Consider the following 23,467-nt stretch of genomic DNA (forward strand, 5'->3'; position numbering starts at 1 on the left):
ATATATATATATATATATATAGACACATATATACACATATATATACACATATATATATATACATATATATAGACATATATACATATATATATATATATATATACACATATATACATATATATATATATATATATATATATATATATATATATATATATATATATATATATATATATATATATATATATATATATATATATATATATATATATATATATATATATATATATATATATATATATATATATATACACATATATATATATATATATATATATATATATTACATATACATATATATATATATATATATATATATATATATATATATATATATACATATATATATATATATATACATATACATATATATATATATATATATATATATATATATATATATATATATATATATATATATATATATATATACACACATACATACATACATACATACATATATATATATATATATATATATATATATATATATATATATATATATATATATATATATATATATATATATATATATACATATATATATATATATACAGAATATATATATATAGTATGTTTATAAAACCTTCTAATTAAAAATTATCAAGCCTCTGCTCTAATACACAGATTTACTGACAGATATTAAAACCTGAAATTCCCTCATATCAAACTGTTGCTGAGCTCTTTCATAAGACCTTTTCTTGGTTTTACTCAGCAAAGCTATCAAGATTTATCAGGAAACCTGCTGACTTTTAACAATCGGGCATCAGAGGTTTCAGATGATACGTGGCGAGAAGAGAAAGGGCAAAAAGTGTTTTCTTGTGACCTGTCAGACTGCTGTGACTTCGCCAGCACCCCAGGTGAATCGTACTTGGAAGGGCAACACGTCATTTGTCATTGTCAGACTGGAAAAGGTAGCTAAGAGCTGCACAGTGGTACAAACAGAGTCTGAATGTTGATGGGAAATGACAAGCTCCACTGGACTGTGATTATGAAGTCTGCAAATAAGAGTTTCGTACAGCCCCTATTGATTAGTCAGACTTCACCCCTACTCTCTGAACCACCCCACTCTGTCCTTTCATAACCCTCTGGATGAGGATGCTTCTCTCTTTCTCTCCCGTTTCTCTTCTTATCTCTCTTTCTTTTATTTGCTCTCATGCATCACTGCCATTAAACACACTCCAAGGACACTGATGACAGCAGAGAGGGAGAGATGTGCTGTGATTTCTCTTCTCAGTCAGTCAGCCATGCAGAGCTCTGGTATCTTTGCAGGTTGGAAAACAACAACACAAGAAGTAGCATCATATAAAACATTACACCCACTGTAAAGTGAATATTTCACCTCAAGATAGAAGGACATGAAATGAAAAACATCTTTAAAAAGGGACAGGCAGCGGCCTGAGAACAGAGACATGTGTTCATCTGTTGACATCAATCAACAGCTGTTTGTTGTCTGCATCCCTGACACAGATTCACGCAAGCACATGTAGACACAAACCCAGGCTCGTCTGTGATTTCTCTTCTCAGTCAGTCAGCCATGCAGAGCTCTGGTATCTTTGCAGGTTGGAAAACAACAACACAAGAAGTAGCATCATATAAAACATTACACCCACTGTAAAGTGAATATTTCACCTCAAGATAGAAGGACATGAAATGAAAAACATCTTTAAAAAGGGACAGGCAGCGGCCTGAGAACAGAGACATGTGTTCATCTGTTGACATCAATCAACAGCTGTTTGTTGTCTGCATCCCTGACACAGATTCACGCAAGCACATGTAGACACAAACCCAGGCTCGTAACGTCATGACCTCTGCACTGATCCTTTGCCCTGACCCAGTGACATGTAGTGGAATCTCAAACAGGAAAACTATTGGTCACGTCAGGAAAAAAAGGTAGATAAGCTGATGGTATTATACCATATTGCTGGAGAATGCAGCGGAAAAACATGGAAACACTGCAGAAACGTTAAGCTCTTTGAAATGTGAAAACCTGAGAACATTTTCTGTTGTCACACTAATCCAAAATGTATCTATAATACCATACAAAACTGCATTAATCTCTTGTTGAGAAATTGCCAACAAAATATGGATTTTGCAGTGGGTGGTGACACTGAGAGCTAATGTCAGAAAAAAAATAGAAAAAGAGAGAGAGAGAAAAAAAGGCTTAGTGGTTTCATTGAAGACTGAGGATTTTGGATTTGCCTAGTCTGTTACATATTTATGTTCTACTGGAATTGTGTTGGAATAAAATGCCCCTGGTATGTGGGATATTTACATCCCTTTTAATGTTTTAAAACAATGAAACGTCAAAAAACATATCTCAGAAAAATTCAGACATTTCTGTGAATGTTCTGCCAAAAACATTTTCACAAACAATCCGTCCTACTGTATCACATTTTATTGGTTTTCTTTTGCAAATGTCCTTTTTATAGTGTGCATGTAGCCAGGAGCAATAGTCAATAAAACCTGATAGAGGCGTGGTTGGTGACCCACTTTTATGCATGACTATAGTTTACTCGGCGCTACTGTACATTTTGTTACTGCTGGATAAACAGCTGCAGTAGGATTCAAAGCTTAATGTAATGGTAAGGTTGTGCTATGTGTGAGTATAAAAGATGGGACAGAAAAGGGCACAGGAAGGTGTTTTAGCTGGGAAATGATTTGTGGCTGATAGAGAAATGTAGATAATGTTGGCATTACCAGCAATTTCCTTTAATTTTTAATTTAATTCAGTTTTGTTTTCACTCTTAATGTCATAACAGATCCATATCACATCTAACAATTGCACTGATGTCCTGTGTAATCATTGGCCCGTACAGAATGTTGCTTTTACGTCCACTGTCAAACCCCAGTGGAGATGTTTTCCTCTAGTCTGTTGTGCTGCTATCAGTGTGGAATTACTTCATAGTCGCATTCCGAGAGTGAATATCACTTTCTGTGCTCCTCTAACGGAAACATCTGCCAAATCTTTGACTGACCTGGCAACTTGACCACTGTTTACTCCACAAGCCATAACCCAAAGACAAAGAACGAAAGTTCAATATGGGACAAAATATAATTTTCACTTCTACCAATTAAGACTGAACTGATTGATGTAAAGTATGAGGTGACTCGGGCTGACATGAATGCAACAAAGCTTCAATCATTGTCATGGTAATCAATGTCCAAATCAGGATTCAAAGGCTCCGTTCACAGACATAATTTAGTCAGGAACACTTTAGTCAAAGAAAACTTTATTTACATTTGCAGTGTTATATTTGGTGGCATGGCTCTGTTCTGGGGCCCCTCTGCCTTTCCTGTGGCCTAAGCAGAAAGCCTCTTCCACGTGCCTACATGGAAAGCATAAGGAAGAAATAGCCCACCTCTCTGTCCTTCTGGATGCCTACGTCAAAAGCCTAAGGCAGAGAGAGCACACCTCTCTGCCCTTCCATGTGCAAATGAGGAAACCCATAAGGCAGAGAGAGCACACCTGACTGCCCTTCCATGCGCCTACATGGAAAGCCTAAGGCAGGGAGAGCAGCAGCAAAGACCCTCCAGGAACAGAACAGAGCAGCATCAATGACAAACAGAAGTGACATTGATAAGTCAGACACAGCATGAAAAGGAGGAGCTGGAGTGGAGGTGGGTTGCAAAGCAGCTTGCAGAGGGAGCAGCAACAGCCAGAGCAGTTTAAATAGGGCGGCCTGAATGAGATTCGCCAATTGGTTGCATACAAAGGAATCATGTGCTGACTCCCTTTCATCAATCAGCTGCTCCATCAGTTGCTTGGCAGTTAGTCAACCAATGTAGCTGGGATGTGAGCTGAGTTTGACATCTTGTCCTGCCTGAACTAACACTATGCTCAAGTTTTGTGACTCTGACTTGCTCTCATCTAACCTCAGTCATCAGTAGTCCAGCACTACTGCAACTGGGACAGTTTGACCACAAGTGACAGACTTCCAGACATGCTAGCAAGATGTTAAAAAAGTCAAGAATTTGGAATACTTTCACAATTTGCGAAGATAATCCCTAAAAGTCAAGAGCCAGGTACGCCAAAGGAAACTGGCACAGCACAAATCTACAGCGAGCTTGGAAAACTCTAAGTAACAGCTTAGCCGTCTTGCAAAGTGATCTTTTTTCTCGCTATTATGGCTAATATTACTGTGACCCGCATGCTAACAAAGTGGCTAATTGTCATTTTAGGTGCAAAAAAGTCTGACTTATGTCCTCATCTATCACTCACTGACCCCAAACCCTGACCCCACACCCCAACAAAGCTTCCATTAATTGCGGTTATTTCGCACTGAAGCTTCAATGCCCAAAAACTTGTATTCGGGATAGCCCTAGTGGTTACAGACCATCTCTGGCTTGTGCCCTCACCGACACTGACTCCACTGAGGTCGGTAATTCTGTAGAAAGACAATATCGATATCGATATTTAAACTCATCACCTAAACATATACACCCCTCCTGTCATGTACCAGATTCACTGTCCCTCTCACTCCCACTGCCTCTCTCTTTTTACATCCATTGCCTTCCCCCTGACCTGTGTATACACAGTGTTGTGTGGCTTGGTTTGAGCCATTTTGTTTATTTCCCATGTACAGAGCCAAGGCTGTGTCTAAACACCACCACACAGAGAGGACAGCTAGCAGACTGCAAGGAGATATTTGCTGAATTTGACAAAAAGCGTATTGCATTAGAATTGCTGACTGCACCTTTAAGACACATGCTTCAGATTTAGGTTAAGTGTGTAGAATCCACTTATATAACAAGATAATGTTACACTTATGAGGCACAAAGGAAAGAAGAGCATGTAACCAAGTCTGCTCCATTTCTGTGCATGTCAAACCGAGCGTCTGAAGACTTACTGTGCTCTCTTGTTAACCATTAATGTCATTTGACCTACTTCTCTGGAGTTGAAGATTGTTGTCTTTATTTTTACACTGTTTAAGTGTAGTCCACACAGACGCCAGGGCCTACTGAGAGTAAGCAAGTGCCGCACATTTCGCTGGATGTCGTCTGCTGTGTTCAAATTCTAGTTCTCCACTTCAAACCTTACAACACAAAGCAGCACATATTCCCTGACGGAGAAGACTCTTCTTCAACCTCGTTACCTGAGCCACACAGATAGAAAACAAATAGAATTTTTAAGTTCTTATCATTTTAACGTGTGCCAGGAAAAGAACATCAAAGATTCTCAACAACTTTGCCCACCCACTGCCATGTGGTTTTCACATCTGCTCGGCCCAGTGACACACTGCCAAGGGAAATGCCGCCGCTCCTCTGAATGTAGCTGAGATAAGTTTCCTCAAGGCAAAAAGAGCCCACCTCTTGATGGCATCGGCAGCTGCTAACTGATATACAGGGTTTATGTGTGTGCATGTGTGTGCATGCCTCTCTGAGGTTCCAGCCGGGTGTAAACAGCCTGCCAGTGCCAGGCTACACAATGTTCTCCATGCAGAGAATTTATGTGTAGTCATTAGCACATCCACTTTACCGTGTTCCTGAGGTCTGGTTCTAATATAGACTGCAAAAACCTGACATTCTCTGTGAATACCTGAAAAATGTCAACAGATTAATATGGAAAATGAAGAAGCAATGCTGTTCTAATGACTTATATCAAAATTATACAGCGTAGCACAAAATGTAACTTGTTTCCTTTGAAAATATCAAAGTATCTAGTCTAGTCAAGTACAACTATTTAGAGTGGTACTGAGAAGATCCCAAATCCTAGGGTTAAAGGAATACTTTACGTACAAAATAATCATTTGTATATCAATTACTTAATCCAATCTTAAGCTTGATACATGAGGAAAACTTTGCTTTTCTCGCATGTTTCCGCAGTGAACAAAGGATCCAAAAACTGAGAAAATTCTCGATGATTTGGTGTAAAAGGGGACTGGGTTTGACAACGGCAAAACTATAGCAAAACCAACACATTCTTGCTCCGACCTCTTCACATAGATGCTTGGTCATGGACTCTCCACATCCAGATACGATGTGAAAGGTACACTGGGTGTGTTGGTTGTTGTTCTGGGACACCGTGTCAAGTTCTGTCTGTTACATGCATTGTCTTCTTTCAAGATATACTTCCGTTCACACAGGAAATTGACCGTTTGCATACAGTCTCTTTCAACTAACACACATGGCTGAGTTTAGGAAAAAATAAGAGATTAGGTTTGGCTTTATAATCTTACAAGATGTGAACACCGCCCTCCCAGGAGAAAGTCAGTGTTTGTTAGACCCTCACACCCTACTCAGACTTTCACTGCCCTAACTTTTGTTCTTGTCCTGCTGCGTTGTCTCTGACGCCATCGAGCGGCCACATATGATGCAGAGGTTAAGGGACGGCTATTTTCATCAGTGGCAGTGACACCGCAAGTCACTGCCCAAGCACCGGATTTCGACAACTTCTGAGTGAGGCTGGGTTGATCAAAACATTATTTACAAACTCTCACACAACTCCTACAGTATAATCCAAGTCTAATGTCTCCAATTATATGCTCAGTACCTCACAAACACATGCATTTTCACTAACACCTTACTCTAAAACAAACGCACACGCTTGCCTAGCACGCTACACATATGCAGAAGTGTTTTAGCAAAAATGCATGTGTTTGGGAAGGGAAGTACTGAGCATGCTGGATAATGAGACTTGGATTATACTGCACGAGTTGTGTGACATTTTCTATATAGATGATTTGGTGTAGTTTTGCTAATGTTAAATCCGGCCCCCTTTTACTCCAATTCATCAAGAATTTTCTCAGTTTTTGGATTCTCCATTCATCTGAGGCATGTGAGAAAAACAAAGTTTTCTTCAGGAATTCAAACTAACATGGGGTGAGGAACTGTTAAACAAATATTTGTAAATATTAGTTTTGGTATTTTCTGTGTCCAAGTGCACAACTGAGCAAATAAAAGCAAAACAAAACAAACAAGGAAGAAATGAACATCGGCAATTCTAGAAACAAATTTTTATGCTATAAATCTGCATAGTGAATATGGTGACTGTCAAGTAAATACTGTCAAAATATGTGCATATGAATGATTAAGACTAAGAGTGCACAGCCATACTAGCAGCTCTGTGGGACTCTTCTTACAGTGCTTTGATCTAAATGCTAACACTAGCCTGGTAACATGTTCCCACTGGCAATGCTAACATGCTGTTTGGCAGCTCTAACGTTTACCATGTTCATCACTGTCTTATTGTAGCGTGGTTGCATGCTAACAGTGGTAAAGTCACTAAACACAAAGTACAAGAGATGGGAATGTCAAAATTTGGACCTGATGATCGGGCTATAGGAACAATTAAAGGATCAACAAAGTTACAACACTTTACTCGGAGGGTGACATAAATGTCTGTCCCGACATTCATCCTAGTTGTTCAGACATTTCACTCAAAATCACAAATGTAAATATGATAGAGGTGCTACAAGAAAAGTCAGGGGCTCAACAAAGTCTGGGTTGATTTATCATCTGGGAACCATTAATATCCGTACAAAATGTTATGCCAATCCATCTGATAGTTGCTGATATATTTCAGTCTAGACCAAAAGAATGGAGTGACTGACTGACTTTGTTGTCCCAAGAGACACTCTGAGATGTCATATGACCACAAAAGTAACAACCAGTGTTTTAATAACACAACATGTGGCAACCAAACTTTTATGAGGCAGATAATAGACAGTAAGTTAAAGATTAAGGGTACTGTGTCCTAGTTCAAACAGACAGAGTGACCCATACTGTACAGGCAGTAAAGCCAGCATGCATGTACACAGATAACTACTTGTTGAACTTTCACCTACTTCAGCCTGTAACTCACACAAACACCTGTGACTCATCAGCTGACTCAGGATACGTGAAGAACACAGAAATGAGTCCAAACCGTTCTTTTCTTATCAGTGCGCCTGCCTTTAAGGGTTTCAAAGGCTGACCTTATTCAGTGCCTTCTCATCAATGCAGTTCAGTGTGACGTGCACCAAGGGGTTAAAGAGCAGTGGGTTTACAGCTGCTCCTTTATTACCTCATAGCTGTGGATTATTTTTATGTCATCAGTTATGTATTAATGAGGCCTGTCTGTGGATCTGTGGATGAGCCAGTCATGACTACAGTATTGTTTAAATCAATAGTTGTTATTATACAGTCCTTTAACTTTCAATAAAATGCGTTATTGTTAAACCGTACTTTTAAAGCAGTTATTTACCTCCACCAAAGACATCTTTTCAGTTCAGTCAATTTGTTACCAATTCAATTAAATCAAATTACGTCTACTTCACTTGATTCCTTCATTTAGATGGAAATGCAGACCTCACCCTGAAATGCCCTGATGAATAAACCCCATTCACTTTAAGTCTTTGTTGCCAGCATGCTGTGCAGGAAGTGAGAGCATGTTAGTGGAAAAAGTTCAGTTTTACAGTTTTCATGCTTTCAGAAATAACTGCTTCCTGCATGGACCGTATACAAAGAAACCCTAGTTAGAGACAATATAACAGTGCTGTAAAGGCAGTGACAAAGAGATGCATAAATATATCACAAAGGCACTGCTGGTTGCCAGGACACACTTTAACAAGAGTTTTGACCCTGGTGCTCATTCTGCTCTTTGTTAGGCAGCTGATTTCTTCAGCTGTGCTGACATCTACTGGTCTGTGTTTGGACTAACAGTTGTAAATGCTGGGAAACTGACACACATGTCCAGTAATATGAGGGGGTTTCTTTAATCTTCTGCTAAAGATAACACATAATGTCAAATGGATGTACTTATCTTGGAATTAATTTAAATGAAAATAATGACTAAATAATTTGAAATCACTGACTTAATGTTGCTGATAACCTCTGATAGGTTAGTGGATTCTCCTGGGATATGATTACTCAGCTCTCCTGCTGAAGTATAGTTGTGTCTTTACTATGGCTTTTCAGGACTACACTGTGATATGCATTCTGTATTTTTACTGACAGTTCTGTATTTAAGTATTCTTTAATGTTTAAATTTGCCTTTAGGACCACTGAAACTCGCTAATGTAAAACAGTAACACATTAGTTCACAGCCTATAACGTACAACGTTAATAGTCCAGAGTTACAGTATAATCATTTGTACCAATGGTTTACCAGTGGAGTATGCACTAATACATGCAGGTACAACATGAAGTTATGGAATAATGGAACGAACTTAAACTGTAGTTATTATATAACTGCGGGGTACCTATTCCATTACTTTTACAGGTCTTATTATGACCATAAAACTGAGCAAAAATTCGGAAATTTAAGGAAAGATAGAGTGATGACTTCTGCATCACTTTACAAAACCCTTGTGACTTTTAGGGATACACAATAATATCGGCACGTCAACGGTACTGGCCTATATTGGCTTTAAAATGAACTATCAGAATCAACCAACATTCTTTTTCTTAATTTGCACAATGAATAAATATTACATATTGAAAAGTATTGTATTCCATGTCTCCATCTGCTGGTGGGCCATCACTATGAGAGTATGCATGCATTATATGATGTTAATTCCACTACAGAAGAGACCTGATGATCACTAACATTAGGACCAGTCTTGGCGCATGATGTCAAGCTTGTATCGGCTAATCCTTAAACTAAGATACAAGGTGAGCGCGAGAAACTTTCCCCCATAAGCAGATGAGTGAGAAAACAGTTTTCCAGTTTCAAACTCTGTACAAAGCACAGTGTAGTAAGTAGGTAAGTAAACTTTATTTATGAAGCAGCTTTCAAAACCAGAGTTACAAGAAACTGTACAGTGCAAACAATAAAAAGTACACAGAAGGCAAAAACAATAAAATCTGTAAAAAAAAAAAAAAAAAAAAACACCCATTACAGGACAAAGTGCTTACATAAAGGCTGTCCTTTTTATGACTAGGGCAAGACGGTTCCAGAGTGTGGGAGCCACTACTGCAAAAGTGCGATCCCCTTTGGTTTCCAGCCATAATTTTGGGATAGCCAGGAAGCCTTGGTCAGAGGATCTCAGTGATCTCACCGTTGCTAGGGGACACAATAATTCAGAAATATAAAGGCAGGCCAGCCTGTAGAGTGCCTTACAGGTGATTAACAGAATTTTCTGTGCAGAATTTAAAATCAATTCTGCTCTTAATATAAAATAACACAATCGATAATATGGAAAAATAAAAACAAAATAAAAGTAATCCCCATGATTAGTGAAAATAATGGCATTCTAGTCACCTTATGCGTGACAGTAGACAGCAGCGGATCAGACATGTGTTCTCGCTCTTCCAGCAACTTAAAATTAATCAGATAATCAGATAAAATCCTCAACCAATTAAGCGATGTGGTTAAAAATGACCAATATCTAAAACAGTGTAACATGAAAGAGTGGTTTAATACTGGATAAAAAATCATCAAAGTGAAATAACAATGAGCAAAACATCTTTCTGAGTAGAGATACAACAAAGATTACAATAACAGACCAAAGGATAAAGTCTAGTGTTTACACTCTATCCAACGGGAGGGCTCAGAGTTGTCAAGGGTTAAACTTTGTTTGTCTTTGTGTGCCATTAGCTTATGCTGCAAAGAAACAACAAAACATTATGTTCCCTTCTGACTGCATCTCCATGTCTCCCTCTCACTCTTTTCTATGCTGTCATTCTCCCCCCGTCTGTCCCCCTCTCTCTGTGCTGTCTGCCATTAGCTTCGAGAGCAATGCTGCAACTGGACAGCAGGTGTGCTCTTTAGCACTGCAGCACACAACCCACTGCAGTGCTACCATGGCTGTGTGTGTAAGAGTGTGTGTGCGTGTATATGCGTCAGGCGTGCCTGCCAGCTTGGCCACTGCTGCTCCTGCCACTCTGCTGAAGGAGAGGGGGGAGAGAGAGGACGCTGGAGGAGTGAAGGGGGAGAAAGAGAGACAGAGAGAGGAAGAAGGTGAGAGAGAGTCCAGGCCCAAATAAAGCCATGGGGGCCGGGGCAGGGCTGGGCCCCCCTTTGCTATAAATACGCTGGCCGCCTGGAGGTTCGGGTTTGGTGGTTGGGGCTTGGGACCGGCGACCACCACTGCTGCTGCAGCCTTCCTCAAGAGAGCCTCCTCCGTATTCTCATCATCCTCATCAACCTCCTCCTGGTCATCAGTGTTCCGGGCAGACAAGATGCCTCGCGTGGACTCAGACCTCAAGCTGGACTTCAAGGATGTGCTCTTCAGACCCAAGAGGAGCAGCCTGAAGAGTCGCTCAGAGGTCAGTGCTGTTAATTAGTGGTACTCTGTAATCCAAATATTACAGCTACAGTTCAGTCAACCAAGGGACCGGGGTACTTCTCAGGAGGAGTAATCAGTTTACCGCTGTATTCAGGAAGTACACTTACGTTAACGCCTCTATGGCGAGTGACGCAATAGGGTTAGTTAACTATTTATACATGGGGATGGCTGGTAGGAGGGGGGGCTGCCTTTTGGGGCCTATTAACCCTGTTTGCTGGGGAAGGATGTCTCACTAAAGCTGAAAAGTGCATGCTCACTGTAATTCTATATGCGTGTGTCGCCTTGGTGTCTTGCTTTGTGTGAGCCGGGAGGTGTACACTGCCTTTGTACTTCAGTGAGCAAAACAGCTACCCTGAATGAGCATGTAACAGCGGGCTGACCTTCTTAAAGGTGACAGAAAACAAGGCCAGCCTGTCAGACGGAGGCTTTAAACACAAACATCTACAAGTAGAGAGAACAACAAAAGAAAAAGAAGAGTGACAGATATATATACAAAAAGGTTCTGATCAGAACAGACCTGCTTTTGTCACTGTCATTTTAGGCTGGCGTAACAGGCCACAGTGTGTCTAGCACCCAATGATTTGGCTCTCTGGGACGACACAACCCTCTCCTTGTTGTTTTATCCTCGCAACTTCCTCAACTTAGCTGTCTGTCACCAGATCAGGGACTGGTACCGATAAAAGATCACACTACTGGTGTGGTGGTACTGGATCCAAGGTGGACGGTGGAATTGGCTAAGAGTTGGCTACTGAGACCTGCCAAGCAACATGAGGCACAAGAGAGTTCTCAGAAATGTTGTTTAAAAATAGTACTGTGTGTCGGAGTCAGCCGGAGCACATTCCATATGCCACAGAGATATCATGATAACATAAGAAACACTGATGCAGATAACAGCACAGAGAATAGCCAGATCTAGAGCATGTGTGCTGAGTGTGGTAAAAGACAATTCTATATTTTATCACCTCATTCCTGACATTCCATCTTATCCTACCTGTAACTAATGAAATAAAAAACTATGATTTAAGATGTCAATAGTCTACACAAGATGACTTCACTGCAGCATTCCAATAAACTCCATCCAAATCTAATGGCACGTGCACTCGGACTGCTTTTGTTTAAATAATTGCTGCATTAACAGGAGCAGAGATCCATCTGTCAAAGCTAAGCATCCCAGACATGGATCATTGTTTGGAAGAAAGGATGGTATATGAACATCATGGATAATAAACGGCATCAATAACAAGAGACCACATTAAAGATGGCCGGTAATCGAGCACTGATACACAAATACACCTGTCCCCTCAATCTGGACTTTTTCAAGTGTTTTATAGATGCTGATGTGAGATTTCACTGCAGCACTGGAGCTAACAAAAACACCTGCAACATGCCAATAAATAGAAGATGACAGACAATGTAAGGTCCTTCAAAACATCTTAGCCCAGAAGCTCTGTATTGAAAATAATTCATTGGTGTGTTTCAAAAACTTTGATCACATTAAGGTGGAATTACAAAGATTATACAGATTTTATCACCAGCAAAAATCATATATATCCACAGCTAACAAAAGTGTCATAGCATAAATTCCAGTGATGCTTTATACCCGGGGTAATTTGATCCATGTGTTTGTCATACTTTGTCATAATTTACTGTTAGACTGGAAAATCCTGCTGAGTCAGTGTTCTGGGTATAAAAAAAGAGGCCTGTATTGATTTGCTCCAGCACGACAATGCATATGCACGACCGGATGCTCCTCCCTTCTCATCCATACTCCTTTCACCGCTTTCCTCTTCCTCCCGCCATTATGAGTTATAGCCTCATTTTTGCTGTGGCTCTGAAAGCTATTCCACCGTGAAGGTTATGGCACACTTTGTGCTGTTAGCCTATTTCCACAACTGAAGTAGTTTTGCATAATAAATGCCTTGGCTCTGCTGCTGAACAACTGCATCCAGCACTATGAAACTGTGAGATTTAAATGGACAGTCTACGTCAAAATCAAAAACACATATTTTTCCTATTACTTGCAGTGCTATTTTTCAATCTAGATTGTTTTGGTGGGAGTTGCCCAGTGTTGGAGATATCAGCTGTAGAGATGCCTTCTCTTAATTATATGATGGAAGTACTCGGCTTGTGTTGCTCAAAGTGCCAAAAAAAAAGGCGGAACAGCAATGTCTTTTTTTTTTTTTTTTTCTCAAGTAAACGTGACCCAGTTACTCAAGATAATCTACAGACGTTGTTGTTAACAGTTTCTTTTAGGAATTATTTTCTCTCTACTAAACCATGCCTGCCATATCACCACACAGAGGGAAGTGTGCATGTACTCATGGATGAGAGGCTCGTGCTTGTACCAGTGCGAGACATAAACATTAATGGCATCCTCCTTAGCTGAGCTTAGGGATGCACCAATCCGATTTCTAGATCGAATATCGGCCCTGATATCATCAAAACCTATGCAACCTATACCTGAGGCGATCCTTTCCCTTTAAATCTATTGCGACATGAGCTACGTCATACGTCATGGAGCGAAGGAGAGACTCTGCTGTGTGGAGGTATTTCACACTATTTCAACTGCTGTTGCACAATTGTTTATTTTTTTTAAAAAAAACCAAATAGTTCATCATTGCATTAATGTGTTTCATCTCGTTTCATTTTATCTTAGGAAACAACTGTGCAGTCATCAATGCCTGATGCCTCTAGTCTTTTCTGTTCTACATGTAAAGGTATATAGCTTTTTAGGTCAACCATGGTATCGGGTATCAGCTGATACTCAAAGCCACAGCATCGGGATTGGTATCGAAACTGAAAAAGCTGGATCGGTGCATCTCCAGCTGAGCTGTAACATTAGTTAGCTCAGTGGTGCTAGGTGGGCTAGCAGTAGATGCACATTTCCTTCTGCACGCTGACACAGTTGGTGGGTGTAGTTTGGTAGAAAGAAAATAGTTCCTACATGAAACTGCTCACAACAAGGTCTGTGGATTATCTTGAGCAACCGGGCCATGATTTCTGGAAAGAGACATTGCTGTTGAGTTTTTCAAATGTATTTTTTGGCACTTAAAGCACCACAAGTTGAGTGCAATCTGGTTCCATTATACTGGAGAAAAGGCAGACATTTCTATGGCCGATATCCTCAACACTCGTCAGCTAACTAACATTAGCCACCATGAGCTGGTGGTAATACCAGGCCGAGCAGCAGCAGAACTCCTGAACAGATTAAACTGAGCAAAGGTGTGTATCATTACTGAAGAATTAAGAAGAAAAATGTGTTACTTCTTCTTTGTGACTCACTTGAAAAGGAAATTGTGTGTATAAACTCCACTGATACTGAGCAGCGAACAGTTCAGCTGCAAAGTCATGTTAACTCATTGGAATAAGATTTATTTATAGCAGATCTTTTCGAAAGGAATCATAGCTATGATGTGCATCATCAGCACAGATATACTTTCCTGTAAAGGGAGCAGCTTGTGTGACACAATGGGCCCCGCTTGTTTCATGTAGCTTATCACATTACAGAGGCACTGGCTAAGCTAACCCCTCGATCTAAATGATTCAGTGCATCCCCATTAAGACTCGGAACATGAACCACAGGAGGTGCTCCCATTTTCAAGCTGTGTCCCTCAGTCAGCTTTAGAGAAAAAATAAGTCACATAAAACACTTTCCCAGGAGGCTATGATTAATGTTAATGAAACAAGTCTACGGAATTACACATGTCTCTCCCCGCTCAGGTGGACCTTCAGAGGACCTTCACATTCCGCAACTCCAAACAGACCTACACTGGCATCCCCATTATCGCTGCCAACATGGACACCACAGGGACGTTTGAGATGGCGCAGGTCCTCAGCAAAGTGAGTTTACACAACTGAATGGCTGAAAAATAAATAACAGCATCACTGTCTCTGTGTGGGCCTGCCAAGATCTCTACCTTCCACTGAGATTTATTTGCAAGTAGTTGACACAGAATCAGGAAACAAAAACCAGGATGCTGTGGGGAGCCAGGGGAAAAATGTGAATTAGCAGCCTTGTCCTAGAAGCAGTTAGACATCTGCTAGCTTGTGGGATGTTGCTCGTTTTCTTTTGTAACAGCTAAATCAAAATGTCTGTAATCTTTGAATCAGAAGTTATGAACTGACTACTCAGCCAGACAATATATTGTTTTCTTGCATATAAATGACCTGAGACAAGCAATTTCTCACATTTAAATCAAAAGTAAAGATCTTACACCGATCAGCCAAAACATTAAAACCACTGGTGGGTGAAGTGAATAACACTGATCATCTTGTTACAGTGCAGTGTTCTGCTGGGAAACCTAGCCGAACACCATTGCAGACCAAGTAAACCCCCTCATGGCGATGGCACTGGTCGATGGCAGTGGCCCCCCAGCAGGACAATGCACCCTGCCACCCTACAAAAATGGAATGGCCCCAGGAACAGGACAAAGAGCTCAAGGCATTAACTTGGCCTCCAAATACCCCAGATCCCAATCTGATTGAACATCTGAGGAATGTGCTGTCACCCCAGAGGTACCTCCGATCCATGGTGGGTCCTTGGACCAGACTTGGCTCTGACCTGTCAAGGCATGAACACAGGACCTCTGGAACACATCTTACCGATGTTTGATCAGATCGGGATCCAAGGAATTTGGAGGCCAGGTTGATGCCTTGAGCTCTTTGTCTCGTTCCTCAGACCATGCCTGAGGCATTTTTGTGGTGTGGCATGGCTTATTGTCCTGCTGGGGGGCCACTGTTACTGAGGAGTGCTGTTGCCATGAGGATGGGTACCTGGTCTGCATTGGTGTTTAGGTGGGTGGAGCGTGCCAGGTGGCATCCACATGAATGTCAGAACCCAAGGTTTGCTAGCAGAACACTGCTCTGTAACAAGATGATCAGTGTCATTCACTTCACCTGTCAGTGGTTTTAATGTTTTGGCTGATCGGTGTACATTGCAAATGAAGACAAAAATGGGAATATGAATGTTTATGTTTGTTAAATCATTTCTTTATTTTACATCTTGTTGTCTCCCTTTCTTTCTTTGTCTTTAGCACACCCTCTTCACAGCCATCCATAAACACTACTCTGTAGAGGACTGGAAAAACTTTGCTGCTAATCATCCTGAATGCTTAGAGGTAATTTCCCCAATGTTTACACCATTTTTAAAGAAGCTGTATCTCACCCCAGAGTCTGAGGCGAGATCATCTGCACATGATTCTCAACATGGAGGTGGCTGAGTCAGCGGCTAGCAGCTAATGGTGCTAACTCCATAAACAGTGCTGACAGAGCTAACATCATTAACCTGAGAGGGAAACAAAGGGTGGGCACTATGCTTAGATACACACACAGGGACTCACATGCACTAGTATGAACCTGGCACCAGATGGTCTACCATGACAACGAACAGAATAGCTCGGATCACAACTCACACAGAGGTAGCATGACTTAATGCTCTGCTCAGGATACGATTACTCCACTATATCTTTAAATAGAAAATAGTGGTCTAAGTGTTGCAGCTCCTTTAAGTAGCTTGTTCCTCATTAGAAACAGGAACATAATTACACGTGCTATTTACAAAGGTCTCCTTCTAAAAAGGTAATTGTGGTTTCTCTCTCCAGCATGTAGCTGCCAGCTCAGGCAGCGGCACCGCAGATCTGGAGAAGCTGTGTGCCATCTTGGAAGCCGTCCCCGCCCTCAAGTACATCTGTCTGGACGTGGCCAACGGCTACTCTGAGTACTTTGTGGAGTTTGTCAAGACGGTCAGAGAAAAGTTTCCCAAGCACACCATCATGGTAAGAGAGATGGTTCACCACTTTGGCTGGAAGATTGTGTCTTGGGGCTAATAATGTCTGCTTTGCAGGCTGGTAACGTGGTAACAGGGGAGATGGTGGAGGAGCTCATCCTCTCCGGTGCTGACATCATCAAAGTGGGCATTGGACCAGGTGGGTAGGTACGACTGTCTGAGTGTGTCTCGAAATAGTCTGAGAAGTGTGCTTCCTCTAAATCAACACAAAACTGTCCCGGCCTTGCACACAAACACAGACACCACTGAGACAGGAGACAGGCAAACACACTAGCCTTTAACAGCAAGGTTTGACTTGGAGTCGTTTTTACTTTATAGCACAGTGCTGCATGGTCCACTTGCAGGATTTGAGTTACAACTCAGAGGTTGCTGTAAATAGAGTACAAGTACAACATGGTTTTATTACCAGTAGATTACCCTTTGTTGATGCACCAGAACCTTTTTTAGAAACCATCATAAAATTCCAACTTTAAAAGAAGAAAGAGCTCTAGTGTCAATTATTTGATATTGCCAAGGTTTGCCAGATCTCCTAAGGGCTTGTAAAGGTAAACAGTCAATGCAATTCATTTCTGTCTGCTATACTGACAAGGAAAGAGTCCTCTGCTTGTGGAGCTATGCAGGCAGTACCTAAATGTACCATGATGCACCGCATACAAGCCTCTGATACCTATCATTATTTTTTGATGACCAAAACATAGCATTACATGGCCATTCAATCATCATCTGCCCTCTCTGCCCCGCTGGTCTTGGTTATCTTTTCCAGTTTATCGTCATGATCCTGAAGAAGGTCTCATTCAGCACACCTCTGTCCAAGTGAGGAGTAAAACTTTCATGTTTTTACTATCATTAGTAACACATACATGGGCTTTTTTGGGGTTGGCATCGACAACAGCATATAACAAAAAGACAGATTTTGCAGCTGTGAACTCAGCTTTCTCTGTAAGTATAGTGTAGTATGCACTGAGGAATTTATTTCTTCAATCAGCTACATTTACCATCAACACTGATGTGTCATCTGCATAAAAGGTGGCAAATTTTCCCTTTGAATAGCTTGTTCCAAATGAGTCTCTTCAATCGTCTGGTGCTGTTTTCTGTCTCCAGCCTATAGACAAGCACCTGAACTGAGAGCGCCAGATCTGAAAGACAACAACTTCCTGTAGCTATAGCAGCACCAGGGATGGTTACATGAAGATGGACTTCTCTAATGTGTGCACTGTGGACTTTGTGTTGCAGGGTCTGTGTGCACGACAAGGATCAAGACAGGAGTGGGCTACCCACAGCTCAGTGCTGTAATAGAGTGTGCAGACTCAGCTCATGGACTCAAAGGACACATTATCTCTGTAAGTCCCACATCATAGCACGGAAATATAATAACAAGGGACAGCCAGAGTTGCTGAAGTTAGTATTATGTAGAAATATCAAGAATACTGCACTTCTCCAAACTATCTCCCTCTGTGTGGATTGGAATTCACATAGGGTTTGGTGGGCATCAGTCCAAAACAATTTAATTAACTATGATGAAGTCAGACAAAAGGCTGTCCTTCAGAGGATACAGCACTGCAGCAAAATATGTTTGAGTATAAAATATGTTTTAATAAACAACAGGAATTTACAATAGCTGTTGTCTGCATCTGATAAGGTCCTGACAAGGAGCCTCACCTAATCCATGGTGTAGATCAACATGATAGCCTGAGTAATAATAACTGTGGATAATTAGTGATTCAAAGAGGTTTATTTGCTGAAGCGTACTGTAATGTCAATTTTAAAATAATTTAACATGAGTCCACCATATGCTGTTGCATAAAGCCTCTAATAGTTTCTAGCTGTGTAGCCACTAGAGGGCACCCTCAGTCTACCAAGGCAGGTAGAATAATATGAAAAACTTTTTGGCCTGTGATTCAGTATGAAGCCATATGACTGACATGTATTTATTCTCTGTTCAGGATGGTGGCTGCAGTTGCCCAGGAGATGTAGCTAAGGCCTTTGGTAAGTATTCAACCCACATATTGGGACACACAGATGACATATATGTGCTGTACTGTTCTACAAATCTAACCACCACAACTTCTCTACCTTTGCTCCTCAGGTGCAGGGGCTGACTTTGTAATGATGGGAGGAATGCTTGCAGGCCACGACCAGTGCACTGGAGACGTCATCGAGAAGAACGGCAAGAAATATAAACTCTTCTATGGCATGAGCTCCGACACCGCCATGAAGAAATATGTGGGTGGAGTTGCCGAGTACAGGTGAGAGGCTGATTGCAGGAAATCAGTTCATAAATCTGGTTCCATCAGTATGCTTTTAAGGATTCTTATTCTCCCTGATAAAACTGTTGAATAAGAATCATTTCCCTACTTTCTCCTCCCTCTGCTCTGCTCTCAGGGCGTCTGAGGGGAGGACGGTGGAGGTTCCCTATCGAGGAGATGTTGAGAACACCATCCGCGACGTGCTGGGGGGCCTCCGCTCCACCTGCACCTACGTGGGTGCCGCCAAGCTCAAAGAGCTGAGCAGGAGAACCACCTTCATTCGTGTCACACAACAGTCCAGTCAAATGTTCACTTCGTAGGGTGTAAACCAAAAATGCACACTCAAACACTGACACAGACACCTCGACATCATCACCCAACCTGTTTCTCTCAGGATATGTGCTGTCAGAAAGCTGTTAGTTTCCTGCAGGTTGCGATTAAAATTAATTCAAAGGTTGACTTGACACATTTTCCCAGAAGAATCACAGCCTCTAATCAACCGAACCCTACGGCGAGTGGGTTTACATGCTTATATACTGTGTAATATTCTTTTGAATTTACCAGATTTAATTTTTTGGAAATGGAAATGTCATGTTCCAGATACAGGAGCTTGGACAAATTTTTCTCCGTTTGGGAATAAGAGAGTAAGACTTCTAAGGCATGTGCACTTCAGATCTAATCTTCCAAAATACTCTTTTAACTTGTGTATATGAAGTGGCATCGCATGTAGACACACTCAGCAGGAGGAGGTTGATACTCGTGCTTGGATCATTGGGGGAAACTATTCTGCTCGACTGTGTGTTGGAATGAACGTGCAAATCAATATGCAAAATCCAGAGACGCCAACCTTTAACTGTCACTGGAGAAATCATGTTGCAATAAACTGCATGCAGAAGCCTCTGCTAACTTCCTCAGTGGTGTTGATCATTCTGTGAATCTGAATTATACTCCTGACGGCAACATAATAGTGTATCTCTCCATAGTGTCTGTGTGCATGTATATTTCCCTGTATGTCAAGAAGACTGAGCCAGCTGAACACGATGACCTCTGGATTTATGTATCCCAAACATTTCACAGACCTGATTTACCCTGCTGTGCATGTAACAGTCGCATTTAAGTCACTGATTCCACTGTGCCTGACATTTTAAGTCAAGGGCATCTTGTGGTTTCTACTGCATTAAAGCTCTTGTACTTTAAGCAAAGAACTTCAGGGAAACGTCATGTAAAGAGACAATAAAACACTACTGAACTGAAATCCTAAAATACTGGAAAAGCAGCACTTACACAGTTCCACTGCGAGTGCAAACAAGACAGTAACTGGTGGAAATAAACTAAAATGATCAGAGAATGATCAGTGTGATTTTTTTTCTGGACACTATATAATTGTTTAGAGGTTTCAATGAAAACTTTTTTTTTTTTTTTAAATGTCAGGATTTCAGGACAACACAGGAAAAAAAATCCATCTGTCTAAGACTGTGGTGTCCAATTGTGTTTGAATGGGGCCCAGATTAGATAGTATGGAAAAAACCTGGGGCTGTTTCTCAAATGATATGGGTAATAAAATAAAAGAAAATCCCATACAAATGAGACAAAGAACTGTTTCTGCCACATAGCAGGAAATGTCTGCTGCTAGGCAACCATTAGTTTGCTTGTTTATTCTCTGTTTATGAAAACACATTAGTGCTGGATAACAGCACTTAGTGCATGTCGACAAACTGTATGATCGTCTTGGCATTGTGAGGTGAAGAGGAAAAAATGCAAGTAGAGAAAAAATGAAGTGAACTTGCTGGATTAACCAATATTGTGTGGTGGGCCACGTACAGTTTAGTTTGACAGACAAGCTGGGGGCCGTTTAAAATCACTCTGCAGGCCACAATTGGCCCCCGAACTCTGGACATGCAACTATCCTCTGTTAGATTTTCTAAGATTGTGATTAGCCATTAGCATAAGCTCCGCCCCTACACTATATAAGAGCTAGAGCCAGTGAGTTGTTGTTTGAAAAAATAAATAAAAACAAACATTACATTCTGTTGCAGACTGAAAAAAATAGGGTTCATTGTCAGGCACATCAGTGTCCTCTGGCTCCAAATTTGTTTCTGGCTGTGGTGGCTCAAACATGCATGGCTACACAAGTCCAATAAAACTCCTAGACGGAGCATCCATTGTAGTGCTACAATTAAAAGAGACTGCAGCGTTCAGCAGACACTCCCCCAGCGTCTCAGAGCAGAGAATACTGTTTTTTCATGAATCTGAAATGTAATTTTATATACTTTTATATACATTTTCTTAACTTAATTTTTTATCAACTTTTACAAGAAGAAATAAAAAAAAAACAGACAAAACCATCAACAACAGGCAGACATCATAAGCAAAGGTGAAATGCCTAACACTTAGCAAAACAGAAAATAAGAAGAAGCAAGGCTATATTGCAGTGCCACTGGCAACAGGTCCTCAAAAGGTCCACAAAGGTCCCCATGACCCCCAACTTTGACCCCTGGAAATCCAGGGCCCCTCCAGGGACATCCATCCCGCATGTCCCAACACCAAGGGGGACAAAACAAAATTCACCAAACAAAACAGATCACTTCAAAGTCAAGTAAGATTGACATTTTTTCCACAATTGTTCACACTTTTTAGTGGCATGTCTCAGTTCCTAAACATAAATTTCCTTAACTATTTCTGTCCATTCTGAGGCTGTTGGAGACTCTTTACTCAACCATTCCCTGGTTATTGCTCTTTTAGAACCTGCTAGCAGCATCTGCAATAAATATCTGTCCTGCTTTGTTAATCAAGTTGGCATGTTTCCCAAATACATTACACTGAAGTTAAAATCCAGCTCTAAACTCATCATATATATGTAGCATTTTGTTTATTTTTGCTTGTAGGCCCACATTGTTTATGGGACTATTCTGTCCTACTAACCACCAGTTGTTTTAATATCTTCCGTGCAGGGCTGAAAAGAGAACTAGACTCTTTACTGAAGTAAAACTACTGTTAATGTGAAAGATATTTGACTCAAGTAATATGACTCGGTAAAAAGAAGACAAATGAAATCTACTATTAAAAAATGGAATGTATATAATGTTATATGATGATAGATGATGCTACTGTTGAATTAATGAACACCTTAAGGCTACAAAATAAATTGCATTAACTGTCAGTGCCACAGAGTCTTTAAGTCCAAACCTACTATAAATTAATTTTCTATAGATGGCACTTTGCAGCCTGTGCATACAACTGATTATCAAATATAGACATCCAAGTGCCTTCTCGGTACAGCTTCGCTTAAATTAAACAGAAAAGAGACTCATACAAACAAAATGTCAGCCAATAAAAGTCTGTGGACATCACGGCAAGTGCAAAAAGCCTCATTAAGCCAGATAAACTGAACAGCCTGACACTAGCAGACAACTGTACAACACCCCAACGACTGCAGCCACAATGAGACATTATAGAGAAAGACAGCATGCACTGCACACATGGCACACACACAACGCTAAACGCCATGTTACCAGGCAACAAAGTGGTTGCTGATGCTTTTATCTGTGCAGTTTGTTGGTGCACTCACCTGTCTGAACGTCCTCCTCAGTCTGCTCCAGGTTCAGCCTCTCAGTGCAAATCATAAGCAGCCCAGTCAGTCTCTGTGTGATCAGGAGTTTTTGTCACAAACAGCAGACAGTCCTCACTGAAGGTAAAAGTTCCTCAGCGAACGCAGAAATCACTTCTGGAGGAGCATTTTAGCCAGACCCAGCATGCACCTGGTGCACAGGTGCGTTTGATTTGCGCCACTCAGTGGCGCTGATGGGGTGGTGCATTCAATCAGGGATTAATTAAAATTCATGCAACTTTTTCTAACTATGGCAAGTTACAATAATGCTGACGTCACCCGATAATGGCGTCACCCTTCATTTTATGGCTATTTTTTTTTTTAATTTGAAAAGGGACTTTACTGTCCATACCCACATAGTTTCTTTCATGTCCTGCAAAATGGAGCGAAGAAATCCTACATCTCTCTGTTTTGGGGGTTAAAAACACAAATGTGCTGTTTTCTTGAACTCAAGTAACCATTTATTTTGTCACCACATATAAATCCTGCTGTGTAATATATTCTTTAACCCCAAAATGATTTTCTTTTGAGATTTAAGATTCTTTATTTGGAATGTCTGCAGGATGGTCATCATTTCACTGCTCTCTCCTTTACAGTGACGATAGCTTTGGCACAGAAT

At 40.8% G+C, this 23,467-nt stretch overlaps 1 protein-coding gene across 1 annotated transcript; it reads left to right on the forward strand.

Annotated features, from left to right (window-relative positions):
* The first annotated feature begins 10,810 nt into the window (after nucleotides 1-10,810).
* Nucleotides 10,811-20,592, forward strand: gmpr (guanosine monophosphate reductase). The gene is made up of 9 exons (XM_049601470.1): nucleotides 10,811-11,190; nucleotides 14,931-15,050; nucleotides 16,244-16,327; nucleotides 16,811-16,984; nucleotides 17,053-17,134; nucleotides 18,229-18,335; nucleotides 18,939-18,981; nucleotides 19,082-19,241; nucleotides 19,378-20,592. The coding sequence occupies exons 1-9, from the start codon at nucleotides 11,104-11,106 to the stop codon at nucleotides 19,559-19,561; spliced, it is 1,041 nt and encodes a 346-aa protein (XP_049457427.1). The 5' UTR covers nucleotides 10,811-11,103; the 3' UTR covers nucleotides 19,562-20,592.
* The last annotated feature ends 2,875 nt before the right edge of the window (nucleotides 20,593-23,467 follow it).

Source organism: Epinephelus fuscoguttatus, linkage group LG17 (assembly GCF_011397635.1).
Source record: "Epinephelus fuscoguttatus linkage group LG17, E.fuscoguttatus.final_Chr_v1".
NCBI lineage: Eukaryota > Metazoa > Chordata > Actinopteri > Perciformes > Serranidae > Epinephelus > Epinephelus fuscoguttatus.